Source organism: Mus musculus, chromosome 8, assembly GCF_000001635.26.
Source record: "Mus musculus strain C57BL/6J chromosome 8, GRCm38.p6 C57BL/6J".
In the NCBI taxonomy this organism is placed as follows: Eukaryota; Metazoa; Chordata; class Mammalia; order Rodentia; family Muridae; genus Mus; species Mus musculus.
Genome location: NC_000074.6, coordinates 105,000,307 through 105,020,699, shown reverse-complemented (window position 1 = coordinate 105,020,699; position 20,393 = coordinate 105,000,307). Strand labels below are relative to the sequence as shown.

At 46.2% G+C, this 20,393-nt stretch overlaps 1 protein-coding gene across 1 annotated transcript; it reads right to left on the bottom strand.

The window, feature by feature from the left end:
* Positions 1-289: 289 nt before the first annotated feature.
* On the bottom strand, positions 290-19,870 carry Ces2h (carboxylesterase 2H). Its single transcript, NM_001272045.2, has 12 exons — positions 19,775-19,870; positions 6,045-6,249; positions 4,623-4,764; positions 4,012-4,145; positions 3,672-3,930; positions 3,167-3,265; positions 2,753-2,893; positions 2,575-2,655; positions 2,186-2,330; positions 1,637-1,774; positions 694-766; positions 290-476 (listed from the first exon to the last, which is right to left on the bottom strand). The coding sequence occupies exons 1-12, from the start codon at positions 19,845-19,847 to the stop codon at positions 290-292; spliced, it is 1,677 nt and encodes a 558-aa protein (NP_001258974.1). The 5' UTR covers positions 19,848-19,870.
* Positions 19,871-20,393: the final 523 nt, after the last annotated feature.

The following is a 20,393-nucleotide window of genomic DNA, read 5'->3' as shown; positions in this document are numbered from 1 at the left end:
GTGGAGGGGAAGGAGGGAGGAACCATGCATACTGTAGCCTGGAGGAAAGTATTATCTACTGCAACTCACCCATCTATTGTTTCTTGTATGTTTGTTGTGTGTAACAGAAGTGACTCATATCAGGCTTAGCAAGGAACATACATCCTGTAGGGGAAACTTCATAATTGTCGAGTTTATGAACCTAATGACTATGTAAAAGTGTGGATCCCGTGTCTCATTTTAAGGTGTTTGCAAAGTTCAGAATAAGCCCACCTGCACTCAGGACAAACTACAACTCAACTCAAGGGTGCTACAACTCTTTATGTCTGTCCTCAATATCTTTTAGTTCCTGTATCTTTTCAGGAAGAGTCTTGGTCCAGAACTGCAGCCTTCGGGTCTTCAGAGCTCGACCCACAGCAGGCTGGGTGTCCAGCTGCAGGTACTGCTCATCTTGGTCAAACATGGGCCAGTAGGGTAGACCCTCACTGTTGGGGTTCCTGTGGACATGTCCTCCCAGCAGGGAGAGCAAAGGTTACTTTAGGCCCTGTTGAGCTTGGATCATATGGGCTAAGCTATTAGGGAATTATGGAACCTTAGAGGCAGATGTCCTGATATAGGCAAACAAAAAGATCTTATTATATTGTCTTGTTCCCACAAGGCAAGCCCTGGATGTCAACCAACTCCTTAGAGGTTAAGGGAGGAGTGTGTTCTCACCTCTGTCGTGCGAAGTTGGCCCAGTACTTCATCATCCTCCTGCTCAGCAGCTCTTCCTCCTCAGTGAAGTCAACTGCAGAGAGGAAGAAATTAAGGGCCCAGACTCCTGTTTCTCATGCAGCTCTTCACTCCACCATCCCAGCAGCCTCACCCTGGTCTCTTCCCTTCTCTTTTCTCCCCTCTCCTCCCTTCCCCTCCTCTCCCCTTTCCTTTCCTTCCCCTCCCCTCCACTTCCCTCTCTTTCCCCTCCACTCCCCCTTCCCTTCCACCTCTTTCCCTTCCATTCCCCTCCCCTCCCCTCTTCCTCCCCTTTCCTTCCCCTCCCCTTCCCTTTCCATTCATTCCCTTTCATCCTCCTCTCTCCCCTCCCTCTCTCCCTCCTCTACCTCCTCTCCCTCCCCTCCCCTTTTTCTCCTCCTCTTCCCTCCCCTTCCTCTTCCCCACCCACTACCCAGAATCGACTTCCTGCACCTGCACAATCTGTCTCACTCATCCCAGCCTCACATTTTTACTCCAGAATGTCCTCCTTCCTTCTGATGAAAGGAAGTTATCTAAGGAATAACCACGCCTTTAGAATACCCTTCTCATATTAGGAATCATAGTGCTTGTCGCTAATGTCAGCACTCAGAAGACTGAGACAGAGCTTTGATTCATTATGGGTTGGTTACACAGGGCTAACTTGTCTCAAAAAGTCAAAACAAACAAATAAACAAGTACTGTAAAACAACCCATTGTGCCACCATGCCTGATTCCATGGCCCACACAGGTAGGGATAGCTGGAGGAAACAGGCAAGAGTGGAAGGGACCTGAGTTTCTAATCTCACATCAGCCTTTTGTGATACATCATGGCACATAAGCCACAATGTCTTTACTCTCTGAATCTCAGTCTCCCCATCTGAGCATGCCTGTGGGGCTTAGATTCTGGGGAATAAGGATCCCTCACCTTGGGTGCCTCCCCAAAATGATCTGAAGATAAAGAGAATTTCATCACCATGGTCAGCCTTTACATGGGATGGCTTGGAGTCCTTGAAGAAGCTGGGCCGATGCTGGAACTCATAGAAGAAGACAGGGGCATGGGAACCTGGAGGCAAGGACAGACTGCAAAAGTGGACTCTCACCAGGGGATGTCCTTCCTCAACTGTGATGACAAGAGAGCATCGGGGGCCAAAGCTGCACAGAATCTGAGTAGTGAAATGTGAAACCAGGCTAGAGCAGGGATCAAGGGAGGGCCTTGGTTGAATCACAGTCTTGGAGATCTTTGCTATATGGTCTTATGATGTTATTGCCACCCACTTTTCATATCACCAAAGTTTGGGAGCTTCAGGTGTCTCAGACAAGTCCCAAGAATTTACTTAGATGAGAGACATTAAGTGCCTGCTATCAGAGGTCCAATACAGAGACATGGGTTGGGATATAAACACCCCAGAGCTCAACCAGCACCACAGTTCTAAGCTCTCCCTAGGCATTAGGCATCAGTTCCAGATATACTCACGTTGAAACTGTGCGACTTGCAGTGCAGGGATCACAAAGGTGAAATCTTTCATCATCTCCTTGAACTGCACTTGGAGAAACTGAGGGTCCTCATTGTCCCCCATGTACTCCTCCATCAGCAGGTCACTTACTTCAGGAGGCCACATCTAGCCCAGAGGGATCAGAGAGAGTCATATTAGACAGGCCCTGGGGACAGCGAGGCCACTGCCTCAAGATAAAGAGTAGGGCCTGGCATGGGGCAAGTTAAATCAAGGGAGGGCCAGGTTCTGGGGACACTCAGCCCACAAGCACCATCACAGTTCATCCTTTGTTCCTGCAGTTTGTTGCATGATCAGGATACATTGGCAATGCCCTCTGTGTTTGTTATTTACAGTACCCTTGAAGCCTTACCATCTGGGTTGCCCTTCTCTGCAGGATAGCTTGCACCATTTGTCTGTCCATCCCCTTCTTGGAGTCAATCATGCTCATGCTCTAAGTGGTAAGAGGGAGACTCTGTGTTGTGGTCAAGATCACATAAAATGAGAAGATAGGCTTTCCAGAGACCAAAGACCTCAGACCCAGGACTCACTGAGGGGATGATCCAACCATACTCATCATTGTTGACACCGATAATACTGGGAACAGGGTGAAAGTCAGCAGAGGCCATCAGCTCCTGAGGATGTCTGGGCAGGAAGATACCATCCACTATGCCAGGGATGATCTTGAAGGCCTGAAGGGACATTGATTGTTAGGGAGGAAGGTCAGGTCCTTGGCAATTCTGATGCCAGGCCATTGTTTCCCACTCCTGACTGTGTCATCCCAGGATTGTCACACCCACTCTATGAGGTCCTACAGATGGTTTCCCATGTCCTGCTCTTCAGAGCTCTACCTGGGCTCTAGGTTATGAAGGTTGGAATGAAGTCAGTGTCCAAGGGAGTTGAAGGCTACCTAGAGCAGGCTACCTTACATTCTATTGCCCATCTATCCTACCATCCAGTCTAACCTTATTAATAGCCATAATCTCTTCCTCGCTTTTGCCTCGTAGACAGTTCACCAGGGCCTCAGAGTCCACCTGTTCACATCCAGAGAGGTTGGCCACCGTCTATAAAAGTATCAGGCAAGGGAAAGGTTTGACTGATCCTATCAGTCAGGGAAGGATTTGTTCTAAGGTCCCTACTTGGGTTCAGATATTCCTCAGATCTCATAAGGTATAGGCATGTAGATTATGGCTGGTGTGAAATTGTTTCTGTTTCCTTCAGTCACTCCTGTTGATGGACTTTTGCTTATAATGTCACAAATCACTCGTACAGCTTTATGGGATACACAAGCCAGTGTGAGGCAGAGAGGGGGTAAATTCTAAGCTTTAGCCATTCAGAAATTCTGGTACAGGAGGCAGTTTCCTGGTTACCTCCACTGTCCTTATATACATTGGTCAGACAGAGAACCAGAGTTTCTAAGGGGGAGATCTGAGGTGGCAGCTCAGGGTTGGGGTGGTTGAGGGCACTCACTTGATAGACTACATCAGAGGATACTGAGATGAGGCTTGATATCAGGGCCACCCCACTCTCCATTATGGCACCACGGAAAAGTCCTTGGGACATAGGGGATACCACAAGTGAAGAGACACTTGTGCCACCTGCTGATGTGCCAAAAATAGTGACCCGGTCAGGGTTGCCTCCAAAGTAGGCGATGTTCTGTTGGAGCCAGCGTAGGGCGGCCACTTGGTCCAGGTATCCCCAGTTGCCTCTGGCGCGCTCATCTCCAGTGCTGATAAATGGCAAACACAGGAATCACAGGGCTATACTTACTCTGCTCAGGCCCCACTGACAAGTATAGCTCCAGTCTTACCTAAAGAAGCCCAGAACACCTAGGCGGTACTGGATAGTGACCACTACTACATTCTCCATGGCTGCTAGCATGGATCCATCATACATGGAAGCCATGCCTATAACCAGTGAGCCACCGTGGATCCACACCATCACCTGAAGAAATCAAGACAGGTGTCATGTGTCTCCCATATAGCCCAGCTGGGCTTCCCTTCAGAGTCAGTACAACTAGAGCAACTGCCTGCCTAGACAGATACTATGAGTGACGGGTTCAAGTGCAGTCATGGACACAAGTGTTCTCTGTTTGTAGTCGACTCCAGTATCAAAGCCCGACTTTATTGTTTCCAGAAACATTTGAGGGGAAAACAATAGGGATATTTTCTTCATTATGTCACTTGAAAATTAATAAAAATGTTATTAAGTCTCATCAATTAAATAAAAAATAATGGCTAGGTCTTTGGTGACTTCAAAGTGCAGCCATTGTGCACCTGATGAATCTGCTAGATACCATTTGGTTTGTACGTTGAATTTCAGGAAGAGATTTTTCATTAAGGTTCATGGCATCTGGATCTTCTAGTATTTCACTAGAAGAAGTGCTCTCTTACCCCTGAATGATCATGGCTTGACACTCACAGGCAGGTTGGAACCCTCATGGGCATGATCTGGTGCATAGATGTTAAGGTATAGGCAGTCCTCAGACATAGGGAAGGGAGGCAAGGTCAGCTTCAACAGCTTAAAAGCCTGCATATTCATTGCAGTGATGTCCTGCAGACACCTGGTGAGCAACCACACAAACAGTCAGCCCAGGGACATAGGGTGACCAGCAACAGACCCTCAGGCTAAATATGCTTTCAAATATCCACAGGCATGTCCTCTTCTGATGCCTTGCTTACACATGGTCCTTCTCTAACTTCCTGACCATCAAGGTATAGACTATGGGCTCTGGAGAAGCTAATATGGAGCACAGACTTCCAGTAAAATCCAGGTTATGGAGGGGCTTGGATCCTACACCTCCTGAAGGTGGGGAATAATGACCTTTAGGAATCCTTTTGACAACCTTTTATTGCAGGTGTTGACAATGACCATGTCTCCTTTTAACCAACCAGTTCTGCAACAGGACAGCTATGTCACACTGGAGTTCATGAATGAGTGGAGGCTAGTTTCCCACAGGGTACAGAGACCCTCCCTACTTCCAAGTCCAGACTCTTGAGGCCTTCATTTCTTCCATAATCTCTGATTAGAAGTACATTGTGACATCTTGAATGTCAACTTGATGAGATTTAGAATCATTATGGAAACCAACCTCTAGACCTGTTTGTTTGTGGGTTTCTAGGTTAGGTCACTTGAGATTGGAAGACGTGGCCTAGAAGCAGACAGTACTATTCCATTGGCTGGGTCCCTAAACTGAATAAGAAGAGATAGTAAGTTGAGTATCAATCTCTCTTTTTGTCTCTGTCTCTGACTCTGTCTCTGTCTCTGTCTGTCTCTCTGCTTCCTTGTGAGTCAGGCCACAATGTGACAAGCCACCCCAAATTCCTGCTTCCAATACTTTCACACCATGATGGGAGTTACCTTTGAATTATATACCAAAATAAACTCTTCCTCATTAAATTGCTTCTGCCATGAATTTTGTCCCAGCAATAAGAAAAGTATCTGACATACATGTATATGCATTTCTTGTCCAATGACATCTAGCCCCATAGGGCACAGTGACAGTGGAATGTGATGTTTGCATGGAGTTGTTCTATTTAAGGGCCTCCTTTCTGGTGCTGTTAGTTGGGGATCTTAGAGGTTCTGGGAGTCAATGAAAAACTCTTTTAGAGACTCTCTTTTGGTTGTTAAATAACACTAAAAAGAGCCTAATCACTGCCAAACCCTGAACTAAGAAGCTGGCAGAGTCCTTGTACTCTCTTAATATTATAAAGTTCTTCTGAAAATACTCCCAGAAATTCCCCCGTATGATGGAAAAGTGCTGTGAGCTTGAGATGAGGAGCCATGGAAGTCCGGCCCAGAATTCACAGCACTCATCCATCCCAGGGATGCAGGAGAACTTACATGGCCGGATGTGATGTCCCATCTCTCACACCACCCCATGGTTCAGGTGGCTCAGGGGGTGCAAAGCGCAGTGGTCCTACAGGAGGCTTGGCAAAGGGGATTCCCAGGAAAGAGTGGACACCCACATCAAGGTCCTTCATATGGATAAGGCTGCCCAGTATCTGGCCTGTGTGTGTGGTCCTGATGGGACTGGTTGAGTCCTGGCCTGTGGATGCAGAAGCGACATCAAGGTTGGGTCTGCATAAGTAGCTTCCAGTCACCACAGTAAGGTTTTCCCACCAACTTTCTTGTCACCTTCAGTTCAGCCTTTCTCAAAGAGCAAGATTAGCAAATGTTAGTCTCACACACTTATTATCTGTTACAGGGGTCTCACCTCGCTCCTGTTCATGATTCTATTGGTTTGAATTTGAAAATCAAAAGGGGGCTCTTGAATATTGAGTGCTCAGATTTGGGGATACATCCGGAGAACTCTGTATACTGAGAAACCACTGAAGTGAACCTTGAAATGGAGAGTTACAGTATTTTAACATTACCTCAAAAGCTGTGATATGAGGATGACCTGCTTGTAACGTTGGATGCTGGTACAATGGCAGCACAGCAGATGTTGGAGTAACCAAGCACTATCTGATTGGATTTAAGACCCACTCTGTGAGATGGAACCCTTGCCAGAAACTGCTTGGGTGGTTTAGAACCTGAGACTACCTAGCCTGAGTACCTAGGGGAAAGACCGAATGCTGTTCTTCAGGAATATAGCAATAAAATGACTCCTAATGACATTCTGCTATACTCATAGGTCTTGCTCAGCCATCATCAGAGAAGCTTCCTCCTGTAGTATGGGAACAAATAAAGAGACCCGCCGCTGAACACTGTACAGTGAGGGAGCGAGAGAGACCTTTGCGTGTTCTCTCCATCAAAAGGTATGTCTCCATCAAATCCTTCCCTGCAGGGATCAGGAGACTCTGCAGGAGAGGAGGTGAAGGATTGCAAGAGCCAGTGGTGATAAAAGGCATGGAGGAAATAAGGCCTTCTAGACACAACTGGGCTGACACACAAATGAACTCAGAGAGATGGAGGCGGGATGCACAGGTCAATGCCAGTTGGGCTCCCTAACCCAGAAGCTATGTTTAGTCATAAGCACTCATAAAAGAAAAGTCAGTTTTCTCTAATGAAGTATCACTGGGCATACAAACCTCACTTAAGGGCAAGCCCCATGCCCAGCAGTAGAGGGCCAATGCAAAATGAATGCAATTGTATTTTTGGTGTTCTCCTCCCCCCCACCCCCCATAACTCTTTGTGTGTGTGTGTGTGTGTGTGTGTGTGTGTGTTAACTGCATAGACCTTTTACTTATATATTATAGTTTCCAATTTTGTGTTTTTATGGGATTTCTGTGTGTTTAAATACCCATGCCTCTGTGTCTGTTTTATTATGTATCTCTTTGGCTCTCTTTTCCTGTTATTTTTTCCTATTCAGATTTGTTGTTGTTGTCATCATCATCATCATCGTCATTATCATAGTCGTCGTCATCATCATCATCATTGTATGCCCGTTTGTTTTCTAATGAGATAGAGCAAAAGAGATGGATTTGGGTGAATATGGAGGATCTGGGGAGAGTTAGGGGAGGAAAACCATAATCAGAATATATTGCATGAAAAAATCCAATAAAAGAATTTAAAAAGGAAAACTTAGAATAAAAACCTCCAGATACATATCCCGTGTTGGCTATTTTGTCACAACATTACAAAGCAAACTCAGACATAAAATTGGTACCAAGCATAAAGTTGCTTCATAATAGTACCTGAAAATGTGGAAATGGGATTGGAACACAGTAGTGTCCAAAGACTGGAAGGGTTTGGAGGGACAATCTACAAGTCCTACTTTGCTGTAACGAGAACATTATAAGTTGTTATGGTGAGGGCTTTGATGACAAGAGGCTAGGAAGGACCTTAGACTTCATAGATGGTTTACATGGCCATGTTCAGAATGCCAATAGCAGTGCTGACAGTAAAGACATATTAAGAAAGTCCCAGAAGAAAGTGAGAACCATCCATTGTAAACTAGACTGAAGGCCACCTGTGTCCAATTATTACCAAGAAGTTGGCTACATTGTATCCATATTCTAAAGCTCATAGAGAGTCAACTTTAAGAGTGATGCCAACAAGTGTTTGGAGAAAGATGTTTTTAAGTAAACCACAGAGGGAATGATGTGAGTCTTCCGGACCATATTTAGTGAAATTCACAATAATCCCTGGCAAGGGAGGCAGAGCTTAGGAATCTGAAAAGTCACATCATGTCTACGCTAAAAGCAAAAAGGCTTCTCTGTAAGACTGTGACGGCATGCCGGGTGGTGGTGGTAGCAACGCCTTCAATCCCAGCACTCAGGAGGCAGAGGCAGGTGAATCTCTGAGTTCAAGGCCAGCCCAATCTAGAGACTAAGTTCCAGGACAACCATGGCTACACAGAAAAACCCTGTCTCAAAACAAAACAAAACAAAACAAAACAACAACAACAAACCAAAGTGGGAAAAGATGTTGGGGCTGGAGAGATGGCTCAGTGGTTAAGAGCACTGGCTGCTCTCCCAGAGAAACAGGGTTCAATTCTCAACACACACATGGCATCTCACACCTGCCTATAACTCCAGTTCCAGGGGATCTGACACCCTCCCAAAGACATAGATGCAGGCAAAGCACCAATACACATAATATAAAAATAGATAAATCATTAATTTAAAAAAGTATATGAAGGCACGGAAGAATGTGCTATGGGTAGAAGGAAGCCAGGCTCAGAGGAACGCCCCGTAACAATGGGAAAAAAAAAAGCACTCTGAAGACATCACAGAAATCCTCCATTTTGCTAACACATTCTCCCTCTAGCTGCCTACTAGCACAAACAGGGAAGCTTTGGAAGGTTCAAAAACAGAGCTTTCCACGTGCTCAATGTTCAGGGTAGCTTTAGGATTCTGCTCCTTAGATTACGGTATGATGCTGCATGCTAGCCATGGTTGAGCCAGCCTCGGGATGGCTCTTGACACTGGCCCAAACGGGATCAAGTAGCAGCAGATCTCTGTGTGTTTACCTGGACACAGAATTCCAGGTCTATTAGTTCATAGTAGGTTCCACTGGGATGTCTACGAAAACCCCGGGAGGCTCCACCCCAGCGGCAATGTCAAGGTTTCCCCCCAGAATGCCTTGCTAGCTGTGAGGGTGGGACCATGGCTTTTGAGATTCCGGAACTATACAAAATCAGGCAATTGGCAGCAGCAGCAGCCTCTGAAAGCCAGGAGGCCATGGCACACACTGTGAGAGAGCACCAGGGTGGCGGTTCGAATACGAATGCTCTCCTTATGCCCAGATGTTTGAATATTTGATCCCCAGTTGGTGGCGCTGTTTCAGTTCGTTTGGAAGGCGTGGTTTCGCTGGAGGAAGTCACTAGGCTTGCTTTTGAGGTCTCAAAAACTATGCACTATTTTCAATTTCAGTCTCTTAGAGTGTGAGATGTGAGCTCTACACTCCATCTGTCGCCAAATCTGCATCTGACTGCCATGGTAGCTTTGCCATTCTGGACTTGTATTTTTCTGAAACTATAAGCCCAAATAAACCCTTCCTTGTATAAGTTGCTTTGGTCATGTGACAGGAATAAAAAAAAGTAACTAGTATAGCAAGCAGTGTCACATGGATGGGGACACTTGAGTCTCTGGGGTCCAGTGCCTGTTCCCATGAGTACAGCATGCTGGACTTGCAGTTTTGAGAGACTATCTCTCCTGCTTGTTTTTTTTTTTTTTTTGAGTTTTCTTGGGCCCTGACACTCTTTTCTATTTTTCTGTTCATTCTTTTGCAATGGAAGTGTTAGAGTCAGCTTTCTATCGCTATAAAAAACAAAAACAAAAACAAAAGAGAACAAGACAGAATAAGCCCATCATGACTGAAGGCAACTTGGAAGAGGAAGGGGTTTATTTCATCTTACAGCTTACAGTCCTGAAGGGAAGGCAGGGCAGGAACTCAAGGCAGGAACTGAAGCAGAGACCTGGGAGCACTGGTTCTCAACCTGTGAATATCTTGCATATCAGATTATGAACATTGCAATCATAACAGTAGCAAAATTACAATTATGAAGCAGCAACAGATCATTTTATGGTTAGGTATCTTTCAACATGAGGATCATATCAAAGGGTCCCCGCATTAGGAAGGTTGAGAACAGCGGCCCTGAAGGAAACCCATCCACTGGTCTATTCTCCATGCTTTGCTTAGCCTGCTTTCTTACATATAATAAGGGGAGGCAGTTTTCATAATGAGCTGGACTCTCCCACATTAATCATTAATCAAGAAAATGCTCCCACAGGCTTGCCTACAGGCCAATCTGCTGGAATTCATTTCTCAGTTTAGATTCCCTTTCCCCAGATATCTTTAGGATTGTGTCAGGCTGGCAAAAACCAACCGGCACACAGACTGTTTACTCTGTGCCTGTTTCAACATTCACTTTTTCAACTATCAACTATCAAAGTTGTTTTTTGAAGACTCCCAGCTAGAAGGGATTTTCCTTGAATTTCGGATGGGACTTAGGACTTTGGGATCATGTCCAAAGGAGTTAAGGGACCAAAAGCATGGCCTGAGCATATTTTGTACTGTGAGAAGGACATGAATCTGGGGATTGGGATAATATGCTGTGATGTGGGTCTATTTTGTCCCTCAGAGGTTCATATCCTGGATGCTTACCCTAGGGTGCTGCTGTTAAGGTAGTGGAGCCTTTAAGAAATAGTGTCTAGTGGAAGGAGCCTGATTCATGGGTCTCTTCATACAGGAATTACTGCTGGAGTTTTGAAGCAGGTTAGGTCTTGCAGTGAGAGTGAGAGACAGAACTCTCAGACAGAAGTAACAATGGCCATTCCCAAGGCAGATTGTTTCTTTCACCGTGAGTGCTCTCTCCTACATGTTCCTACTGTGAAATGCCATCAGCGTGTTGTGACATAGTTAGGAGACCTCCACAGAGCCTCACTGGAGTGAGCCACCTGATCATGGATTTTCAAACTCTCAACTGCGGCCTAAACAAAACCACTTCCCCTGGCACCGCGATCCAACCTGCTGAGATTTCCATGTGAAAAGGCACACCCACCCCTTCCCTGTCACATGCTGTCCACACAGGGTTTCATGTGGAAAGAGATCTCTACCCATGAGGTTTAACTCCATTTGCCAGCCACTGACGCCTCATGCTGGCTGTGCTTGGTACAGCAATAGATAAGAATATGCTATAACATCCACAACGTTAGACTTGTCAAATTAACTGATTATTTTTGAAGTGAAGCCTTCTACTGAGTGGTATTAGGGATCTCTAACTCGTACTGTGAGGTGATCTCTGTGTTAGGCAGAGTTAAATTGTGATGACAGAAATAGAGGGAATCTGTAATTATTTTGGTTGTAAGTAAGGGCCAGAGACTTCATTCATTCTTAGATAAACTCCAGAGCTCTGTGTGTGTGTCCCAGGGACCTTGATATTTCCTGTGGAAGGACCAGGAGCAGATGAGATAGAAGAGGGCAGCTTCCACATGTGTGCTCTTCTAAGACTTGTTAATGATGCTTTCTGATGTGGGCTCAAGCTAAGGACCATTTAAAAGGGGAGCCATTTGGGAGGCTGAGCATACCTCTTGCCTGGAGGGTCCTGGTGACTTTTGAGAGTGGTATTGAATCATACAAGGGAAAAGGCCATTGGAGGTAAGGCACGAAGGATAGGCAAGTGGCCTTCCTCCTGGGCAGAGTGGAAATGGGTGGCAGGAATTAGGGCCTTCAGGAGGGGCCCTTGAGGGAGAGAGGATAGAGATGGAGGGACATGCTCTGATGTTCTGTCCACTTAACTCCAGATAAGGTGCAAACTGCTTAGCAGGCACAGAGTGCTCTCTCCTTCCCCCTAAAAGCTGAGTCATGCCACTGTCCCAGCCTGGCCAGATATTTGATGTAAAAGGAATCCTGTGACCTCTCAGCTCTAGTTTCAGTGGCAGGACTGGGCTCCTTTATTCCCAAGAGCAAGTAATCTTACTTGAGTACCTCTGAGAAAACCATGCTAACACTCTGGCTAGGGCAATGATACATTAGAGTCAAATGGCCACGGAGGGCGTGGTCATGTTGTTTAGTACTTGCCTGTAGCTTAGCTATAGGTGTTGGGAGCCGCGCCCACATTCGCCGTTACAAGATGGCGCTGACAGCTGTGTTCTAAGTGGTAAACAAATAATCTGCGCATGTGCCAAGGGTATCTTATGACTACTTGTGCTCTGCCTTCCCCGTGACGTCAACTCGGCCGATGGGCTGCAGCCAATCAAGGAGTGACACGTCCGAGGCGAAGGAGAATTCTCCTTAAAAAGGGACGGGGTTTCGTTTTCTCTCTCTCTTGCTTCTCTCTCTTGCTTCGCTCTCTCTTGCTTCTTGCTCTCTTGCTGCTTACACTCTGGCTCCTGAAGATGTAAGAATAAAGCTTTGCCGCAGAAGATTCTGGTCTGTGGTGTTCTTCCTGGCCGGTCGTGAGAACGCGTCTAATAACAATTGGTGCCGAAACCCGGGACGAGAAAAAAACTCGGGACTGGCGCAAGGAAGATCCCTCATTCCGGAACCAGAACTGCGAATCAAGGTTATAAGGTTCCCGTAACACAGACTGTTGAGAAGGATTCAACTGCCGAATTCAGAACTCATCAGCTGGGGAACGACGGTGATAAAGGTTCCCGTAACACAGACTGTTGAGAAGGATTCAACTGCCGAATTCAGAACTCATCAGCTGGGGAACGACGGTGATAAAGTGTTCCCATAAAACAGACTGTTGAGAAGGATTCAACTGCCGAATTCAGAACTCATCAGCTGGGGAACGGAAGTGAGAAATGGCTTTACCAGGTATGTTTGGCCTTGAACTTTTTCTAGTGTTAGGAGCCCTTTTGTTCCTTTTCACATGTTATATAGTGGTTAAGGCAGGGCTGAAAATTCTAGAGGAAATTCAGGGTAATCTATCAGAAGTAAAGCGGGGAGAGAAAGTAGGAGCAAAAAGAAAATGTAGTACACAAACTAAGTATACAGGCCTTTCCAAGGGTCTTGAACCCGAGGAAAAGTTAAGGTTAGGTAGGAATACCTGGAGAGAGATTAGAAGAAAAAGAGGAAAAAGGGAAAAGAAGAAAGATCAATTAGCGGAGGTCTCTAGGAGATACTCGTCACTAGATGAGCTCAGGAAGCCAGCTCTTAGTAGTTCTGAAGCAGATGAAGAATCCTCCTCTGAGGAAACAGACTGGGAGGAAGAAGCGGCTCATTATGAAAGAAAAGGATACCAGCCGCCAAGTAAAGTGCTAACTAGTCATTTAAGGAAAAAGCCAAAAGCGGCTGGCGAAGGCCAGTTTGCTGATTGGCCTCAGGGCAATCGGCTACCAGGTGCACTCCCGCCCTATGCGGAGTCCCCGCCCTGCGTAGTGCGTCAGCCCGTAGTGCGTCAGCAATGCGCAGAGAGGCAGTGCGCAGAGAGGCAGTGCGCAGACTCATTCATTCCCCGAGAGGAACAAAGGAAAATAGAACAGGCATTTCCAGTCTTTGAAGGAGCCGAGGGTGGGCGTGTCCACGCTCCGGTAGAATACTTACAAATTAAAGAAATTGCCGAGTCGGTTCGTAAATACGGAACCAATGCTAATTTTACCTTGGTGCAGTTAGACAGGCTCGCTGGCATGGCACTAACTCCTGCTGACTGGCAAACGGTTGTAAAAGCCGCTCTCCCTAGTATGGGCAAATATATGGAATGGAAAGCGCTTTGGCACGAAGCTGCACAGGCGCAGGCCCGAGCAAACGCAGCTGCTTTGACTCCAGAGCAGAGAGATTGGACTTTTGACTTGTTAACGGGTCAGGGAGCTTATTCTGCTGATCAGACAAACTACCATTGGGGAGCTTATGCCCAGATTTCTTCCACGGCTATTAGGGCCTGGAAAGCGCTCTCTCGAGCAGGTGAAACCACTGGTCAGTTAACAAAGATAATCCAGGGACCTCAGGAATCCTTCTCAGATTTTGTGGCCAGAATGACAGAGGCAGCAGAGCGTATTTTTGGAGAGTCAGAGCAAGCTGCGCCTCTAATAGAACAGCTAATCTATGAGCAAGCCACAAAGGAGTGCCGAGCGGCCATAGCCCCAAGAAAGAACAAAGGCTTACAAGACTGGCTCAGGGTCTGTCGAGAGCTTGGGGGACCTCTCAGCAATGCAGGTTTAGCGGCTGCCATCCTTCAATCCCAAAACCGCTCCATGGGCAGAAATGATCAGAGGACATGTTTTAACTGCGGAAAGCCTGGGCATTTTAAGAAAGATTGCAGAGCTCCAGATAAACAGGGAGGGACTCTCACTCTTTGCTCTAAGTGTGGCAAGGGTTATCATAGAGCTGACCAGTGTCGCTCTGTGAGGGATATAAAGGGCAGAATTCTTCCCCCACCTGATAGTCAATCAACTGATGTGCCAAAAAACGGGTCATCGGGCCCTCGGTCCCAGGGCCCTCAAAGATATGGGAACCGGTTTGTCAGGACCCAGGAAGCAGTCAGAGAGGCGACCCAGGAAGACCCACAAGGGTGGACCTGCGTGCCGCCTCCGACTTCCTATTAATGCCTCAAATGAGTATTCAGCCGGTGCCGGTGGAGCCTATACCATCCTTGCCCCCGGGAACCATAGGCCTTATTCTCGGCCGGGGTTCACTCACCTTGCAGGGCTTAGTAGTCCACCCTGGAGTTATGGATTGTCAACATTCCCCTGAAATACAGGTCCTGTGCTCAAGCCCTAAGGGCGTTTTTTCTATTAGTAAAGGAGATAGGATAGCTCAGCTGCTGCTCCTCCCTGATAATACCAGGGAGAAATTTGCAGGACCTGAGATAAAGAAAATGGGCTCCTCAGGAAATGATTCTGCCTATTTGGTTGTATCTTTAAATGATAGACCTAAGCTCCGCCTTAAGATTAATGGAAAAGAGTTTGAAGGCATCCTTGATACCGGAGCAGATAAAAGTATAATTTCTACACATTGGTGGCCCAAAGCATGGCCCACCACAGAGTCATCTCATTCATTACAGGGCCTAGGATATCAATCATGTCCCACTATAAGCTCCGTTGCCTTGACGTGGGAATCCTCTGAAGGGCAGCAAGGGAAATTCATACCTTATGTGCTCCCACTCCCGGTTAACCTCTGGGGAAGGGATATTATGCAGCATTTGGGCCTTATTTTGTCCAATGAAAACGCCCCATCAGGAGGGTATTCAGCTAAAGCAAAAAATATCATGGCAAAGATGGGTTATAAAGAAGGAAAAGGGTTAGGACATCAAGAACAGGGAAGGATAGAGCCCATCTCACCTAATGGAAACCAAGACAGACAGGGTCTGGGTTTTCCTTAGCGGCCATTGGGGCAGCACGACCCATACCATGGAAAACAGGGGACCCAGTGTGGGTTCCTCAATGGCACCTATCCTCTGAAAAACTGGAAGCTGTGATTCAACTGGTAGAGGAACAATTAAAATTAGGCCATATTGAACCCTCTACCTCACCTTGGAATACTCCAATTTTTGTAATTAAGAAAAAGTCAGGAAAGTGGAGACTGCTCCATGACCTCAGAGCCATTAATGAGCAAATGAACTTATTTGGCCCAGTACAGAGGGGTCTCCCTGTACTTTCCGCCTTACCACGTGGCTGGAATTTAATTATTATAGATATTAAAGATTGTTTCTTTTCTATACCTTTGTGTCCAAGAGATAGGCCCAGATTTGCCTTTACCATCCCCTCTATTAATCACATGGAACCTGATAAGAGGTATCAATGGAAGGTCTTACCACAGGGAATGTCCAATAGTCCTACTATGTGTCAACTTTATGTGCAAGAAGCTCTTTTGCCAGTGAGGGAACAGTTCCCCTCTTTAATTTTGCTCCTTTACATGGATGACATCCTCCTGTGCCATAAGAACCTTACCATGCTACAAAAGGCATATCCTTTTCTACTTAAAACTTTAAGTCAGTGGGGTTTACAGATAGCCACAGAAAAGGTCCAAATTTCTGATACAGGACAATTCTTGGGCTCTGTGGTGTCCCCAGATAAGATTGTGCCCCAAAAGGTAGAGATAAGAAGAGATCACCTCCATACCTTAAATGATTTTCAAAAGCTGTTGGGAGATATTAATTGGCTCAGACCCTTTTTAAAGATTCCTTCTGCTGAGTTAAGACCTTTGTTTAGTATTTTAGAAGGAGATCCTCATATCTCCTCCCCTAGGACTCTTACTCTAGCTGCTAACCAGGCCTTACAAAAGGTGGAAAAAGCCTTACAGAATGCACAATTACAACGTATTGAGGATTCGCAACCTTTCAGTTTGTGTGTCTTTAAGACAGCACAATTGCCAACTGCAGTTTTGTGGCAGAATGGGCCATTGTTGTGGATCCATCCAAACGTATCCCCAGCTAAAATAATAGATTGGTATCCTGATGCAATTGCACGGCTTGCCCTTAAAGGTCTAAAAGCAGCAATCACCCACTTTGGGCAAAGTCCATATCTTTTAATTGTACCTTATACCGCTGCACAGGTTCAAACCTTGGCAGCCACATCTAATGATTGGGCAGTTTTAGTTACCTCCTTTTCAGGAAAAATAGATAACCATTATCCAAAACATCCAATCTTACAGTTTGCCCAAAATCAATCTGTTGTGTTTCCACAAATAACAGTAAGAAACCCACTTAAAAATGGGATTGTGGTATATACTGATGGATCAAAAACTGGCATAGGTGCCTATGTGGCTAATGGTAAAGTGGTATCCAAACAGTATAATGAAAATTCACCTCAAGTGGTAGAATGTTTAGTGGTCTTAGAAGTTTTAAAAACCTTTTTAAAACCCCTTAATATTGTGTCAGATTCCTATTATGTGGTTAATGCAGTAAATCTTTTAGAAGTGGCTGGAGTGATTAAGCCTTCCAGTAGAGTTGCCAATATTTTTCAGCAGATACAATTAGTTTTGTTATCTAGAAGATCTCCTGTTTATATTACTCATGTTAGAGCCCATTCAGGCCTACCTGGCCCCATGGCTCTGGGAAATGATTCGGCAGATAAGGCCACTAAAGTGGTGGCTGCTGCCCTATCATCCCCGGTAGAGGCTGCAAGAAATTTTCATAACAATTTTCATGTGACGGCTGAAACATTACGCAGTCGTTTCTCCTTGACAAGAAAAGAAGCCCGTGACATTGTTACTCAATGTCAAAGCTGCTGTGAGTTCTTGCCAGTTCCTCATGTGGGAATTAATCCACGCGGTATTCGACCTCTACAGGTCTGGCAAATGGATGTTACACATGTTTCTTCCTTTGGAAAACTTCAATATCTCCATGTGTCCATTGACACATGTTCTGGCATCATGTTTGCTTCTCCGTTAACCGGAGAAAAAACCTCACATGTGATTCAACATTGTCTTGAGGCATGGAGTGCTTGGGGGAAACCCAGACTCCTTAAGACTGATAATGGACCAGCTTATACGTCTCAAAAATTCCAACAGTTCTGCCGTCAGATGGACGTGACCCACCTGACTGGACTTCCATACAACCCTCAAGGACAGGGTATTGTTGAGCGTGCGCATCGCACCCTCAAAACCTATCTTATAAAACAGAAGAGGGGAACTTTTGAGGAGACTGTACCCCGAGCACCAAGAGTGTCGGTGTCTTTGGCACTCTTTACACTCAATTTTTTAAATATTGATGCTCATGGCCATACTGCGGCTGAACGTCATTGTTCAGAGCCAGATAGGCCCAATGAGATGGTTAAATGGAAAAATGTCCTTGATAATAAATGGTATGGCCCGGATCCTATTTTGATAAGATCCAGGGGAGCTATCTGTGTTTTCCCACAGAATGAAGACAACCCATTTTGGGTACCAGAAAGACTCACCCGAAAAATCCAGACTGACCAAGGGAATACTAATGTCCCTCGTCTTGGTGATGTCCAGGGCGTCAATAATAAAGAGAGAGCAGCGTTGGGGGATAATGTCGACATTTCCACTCCCAATGACGGTGATGTATAATGCTCAAGTATTCTCCTGCTTTTTTACCACTAACTAGGAACTGGGTTTGGCCTTAATTCAGACAGCCTTGGCTCTGTCTGGACAGGTCCAGACGACTGACACCATTAACACTTTGTCAGCCTCAGTGACTACAGTCATAGATGAACAGGCCTCAGCTAATGTCAAGATACAGAGAGGCCTCATGCTGGTTAATCAACTCATAGATCTTGTCCAGAAACAACTAGATGTATTATGGCAAATAACTCAGCTGGGATGTGAACAAAAGTTTCCGGGATTGTGTGTTACTTCCATTCAGTATGTTAAATTTACTAGGGCAGCTAATTTGTCAAAAAGTCTTTTTCAGTATATGTTACAGAATTGGATGGCTGAATTTGAACAGATCCCTTCGGGAATTGAGACTTCAGGTCAACTCCACCCGCTTGGACCTGTCCCTGACCAAAGGATTACCCAATTGGATCTCCTCAGCATTTTCTTTCTTTAAAAAATGGGTGGGATTAATATTATTTGGAGATACACTTTGCTGTGGATTAGTGTTGCTTCTTTGATTGGTCTGTAAGCTTAAGGCCTAAACTAGGAGAGACAAGGTGGTTATTGCCCAGGCGCTTGCAGGACTAGAACATGGAGCTCCCCCTGATATATGATATATCTATGCTTAGGCAATAGGTCGCTGGCCACTCAGCTCTTATATCCCATGAGGCTAGACTCATTGCACGGGATAGAGTGAGTGTGCTTCAGCAGCCCGAGAGAGTTGCAAGGCTAAGCACTGCAATGGAAAGGCTCTGCGGCATATATGAGCCTATTCTAGGGAGACATGTCATCTTTCATGAAGGTTCAGTGTCCTAGTTCCCTTCCCCCAGGCAAAACGACACGGGAGCAGGTCAGGGTTGCTCTGGGTAAAAGCCTGTGAGCCTAAGAGCTAATCCTGTACATGGCTCCTTTACCTACACACTGGGGATTTGACCTCTATCTCCACTCTCATTAATATGGGTGGCCTATTTGCTCTTATTAAAAGAAAAAGGGGGAGATGTTGGGAGCCGCGCCCACATTCGCCGTTACAAGATGGCGCTGACAGCTGTGTTCTAAGTGGTAAACAAATAATCTGCGCATGTGCCAAGGGTATCTTATGACTACTTGTGCTCTGCCTTCCCCGTGACGTCAACTCGGCCGATGGGCTGCAGCCAATCAAGGAGTGACACGTCCGAGGCGAAGGAGAATTCTCCTTAAAAAGGGACGGGGTTTCGTTTTCTCTCTCTCTTGCTTCTCTCTCTTGCTTCGCTCTCTCTTGCTTCTTGCTCTCTTGCTGCTTACACTCTGGCTCCTGAAGATGTAAGAATAAAGCTTTGCCGCAGAAGATTCTGGTCTGTGGTGTTCTTCCTGGCCGGTCGTGAGAACGCGTCTAATAACAATAGGGAATGTCCTGACTCGTCATCTTGAGTCTGTCTGGCCTTGTTAATCTGCCACTCCTCAAAACCCCCTCCTTTTCAGTTCCATCCTTGAAGGCGAGCATCTTCAGGTAGCCACTATGCTTTTAGCTTTAGGCGGCCCACCTTGACACTTGCAGAGTATCACACAAGTAAGCAATGGGCTTCACCATTTCAGCCTTGCCATTTCCTTGCCCATCCTTGGCCATTTCCTCCCTTACTCTCCCTTAGTCTCTTCACAGTTTGGCAGCTCTGACATAATTCCCTTCACTCCCCTGAGAGCCTCACCCTGGACCCGGAGGAGAAGCAGGAGCCCACAGGTCGCGGTGGTTAGCCGAGCATGAATTTGTTCCAGTCTCATGGTTGGTACACAGGCGTGTTTCTGAACTTCTGTAGGGCAGGTCAGGCTTTACCAGAAGGCAACTGAGGATTGGAGCTGGAGTTTGGACCCTGCAGAGTGTGGGCAGGGCTCTGGGTGGGGCCTGGCAGGGTGGGTACTGCAGGAGAACGACTCTGAGCAGACTGGGCTTGTGAAAGCCAAAATCAGCAGACAGGGATTATAGACACCTCCACACTTCCTGTGTTTCTTTTGACCTCCTCTGAAGGTGCTATGTGGCGTCTACAGCCCCTTAAACACAGGGACCTGCACCTGCAACTTGCAACCACTAAGTGTAAGGACATGACAGTCACAGGTGGAAGGAAGGTGTCAGGGATGAGAAGACAGAGCAGAAAGCTGATGCTAGAGAAATCGAAGGGCTTCTCTGAAGAGACACACCATAGTGACCCACATTAGAGAATGGCCACACCTATTGTGGGGCGAAGGGAGCTGGGAGGGCAAATACAAGGCAGCTACGACGGTTCCTTCAATCCTGAAAACTTCTCGTTCGTTTCTGGATTCATGATTTAC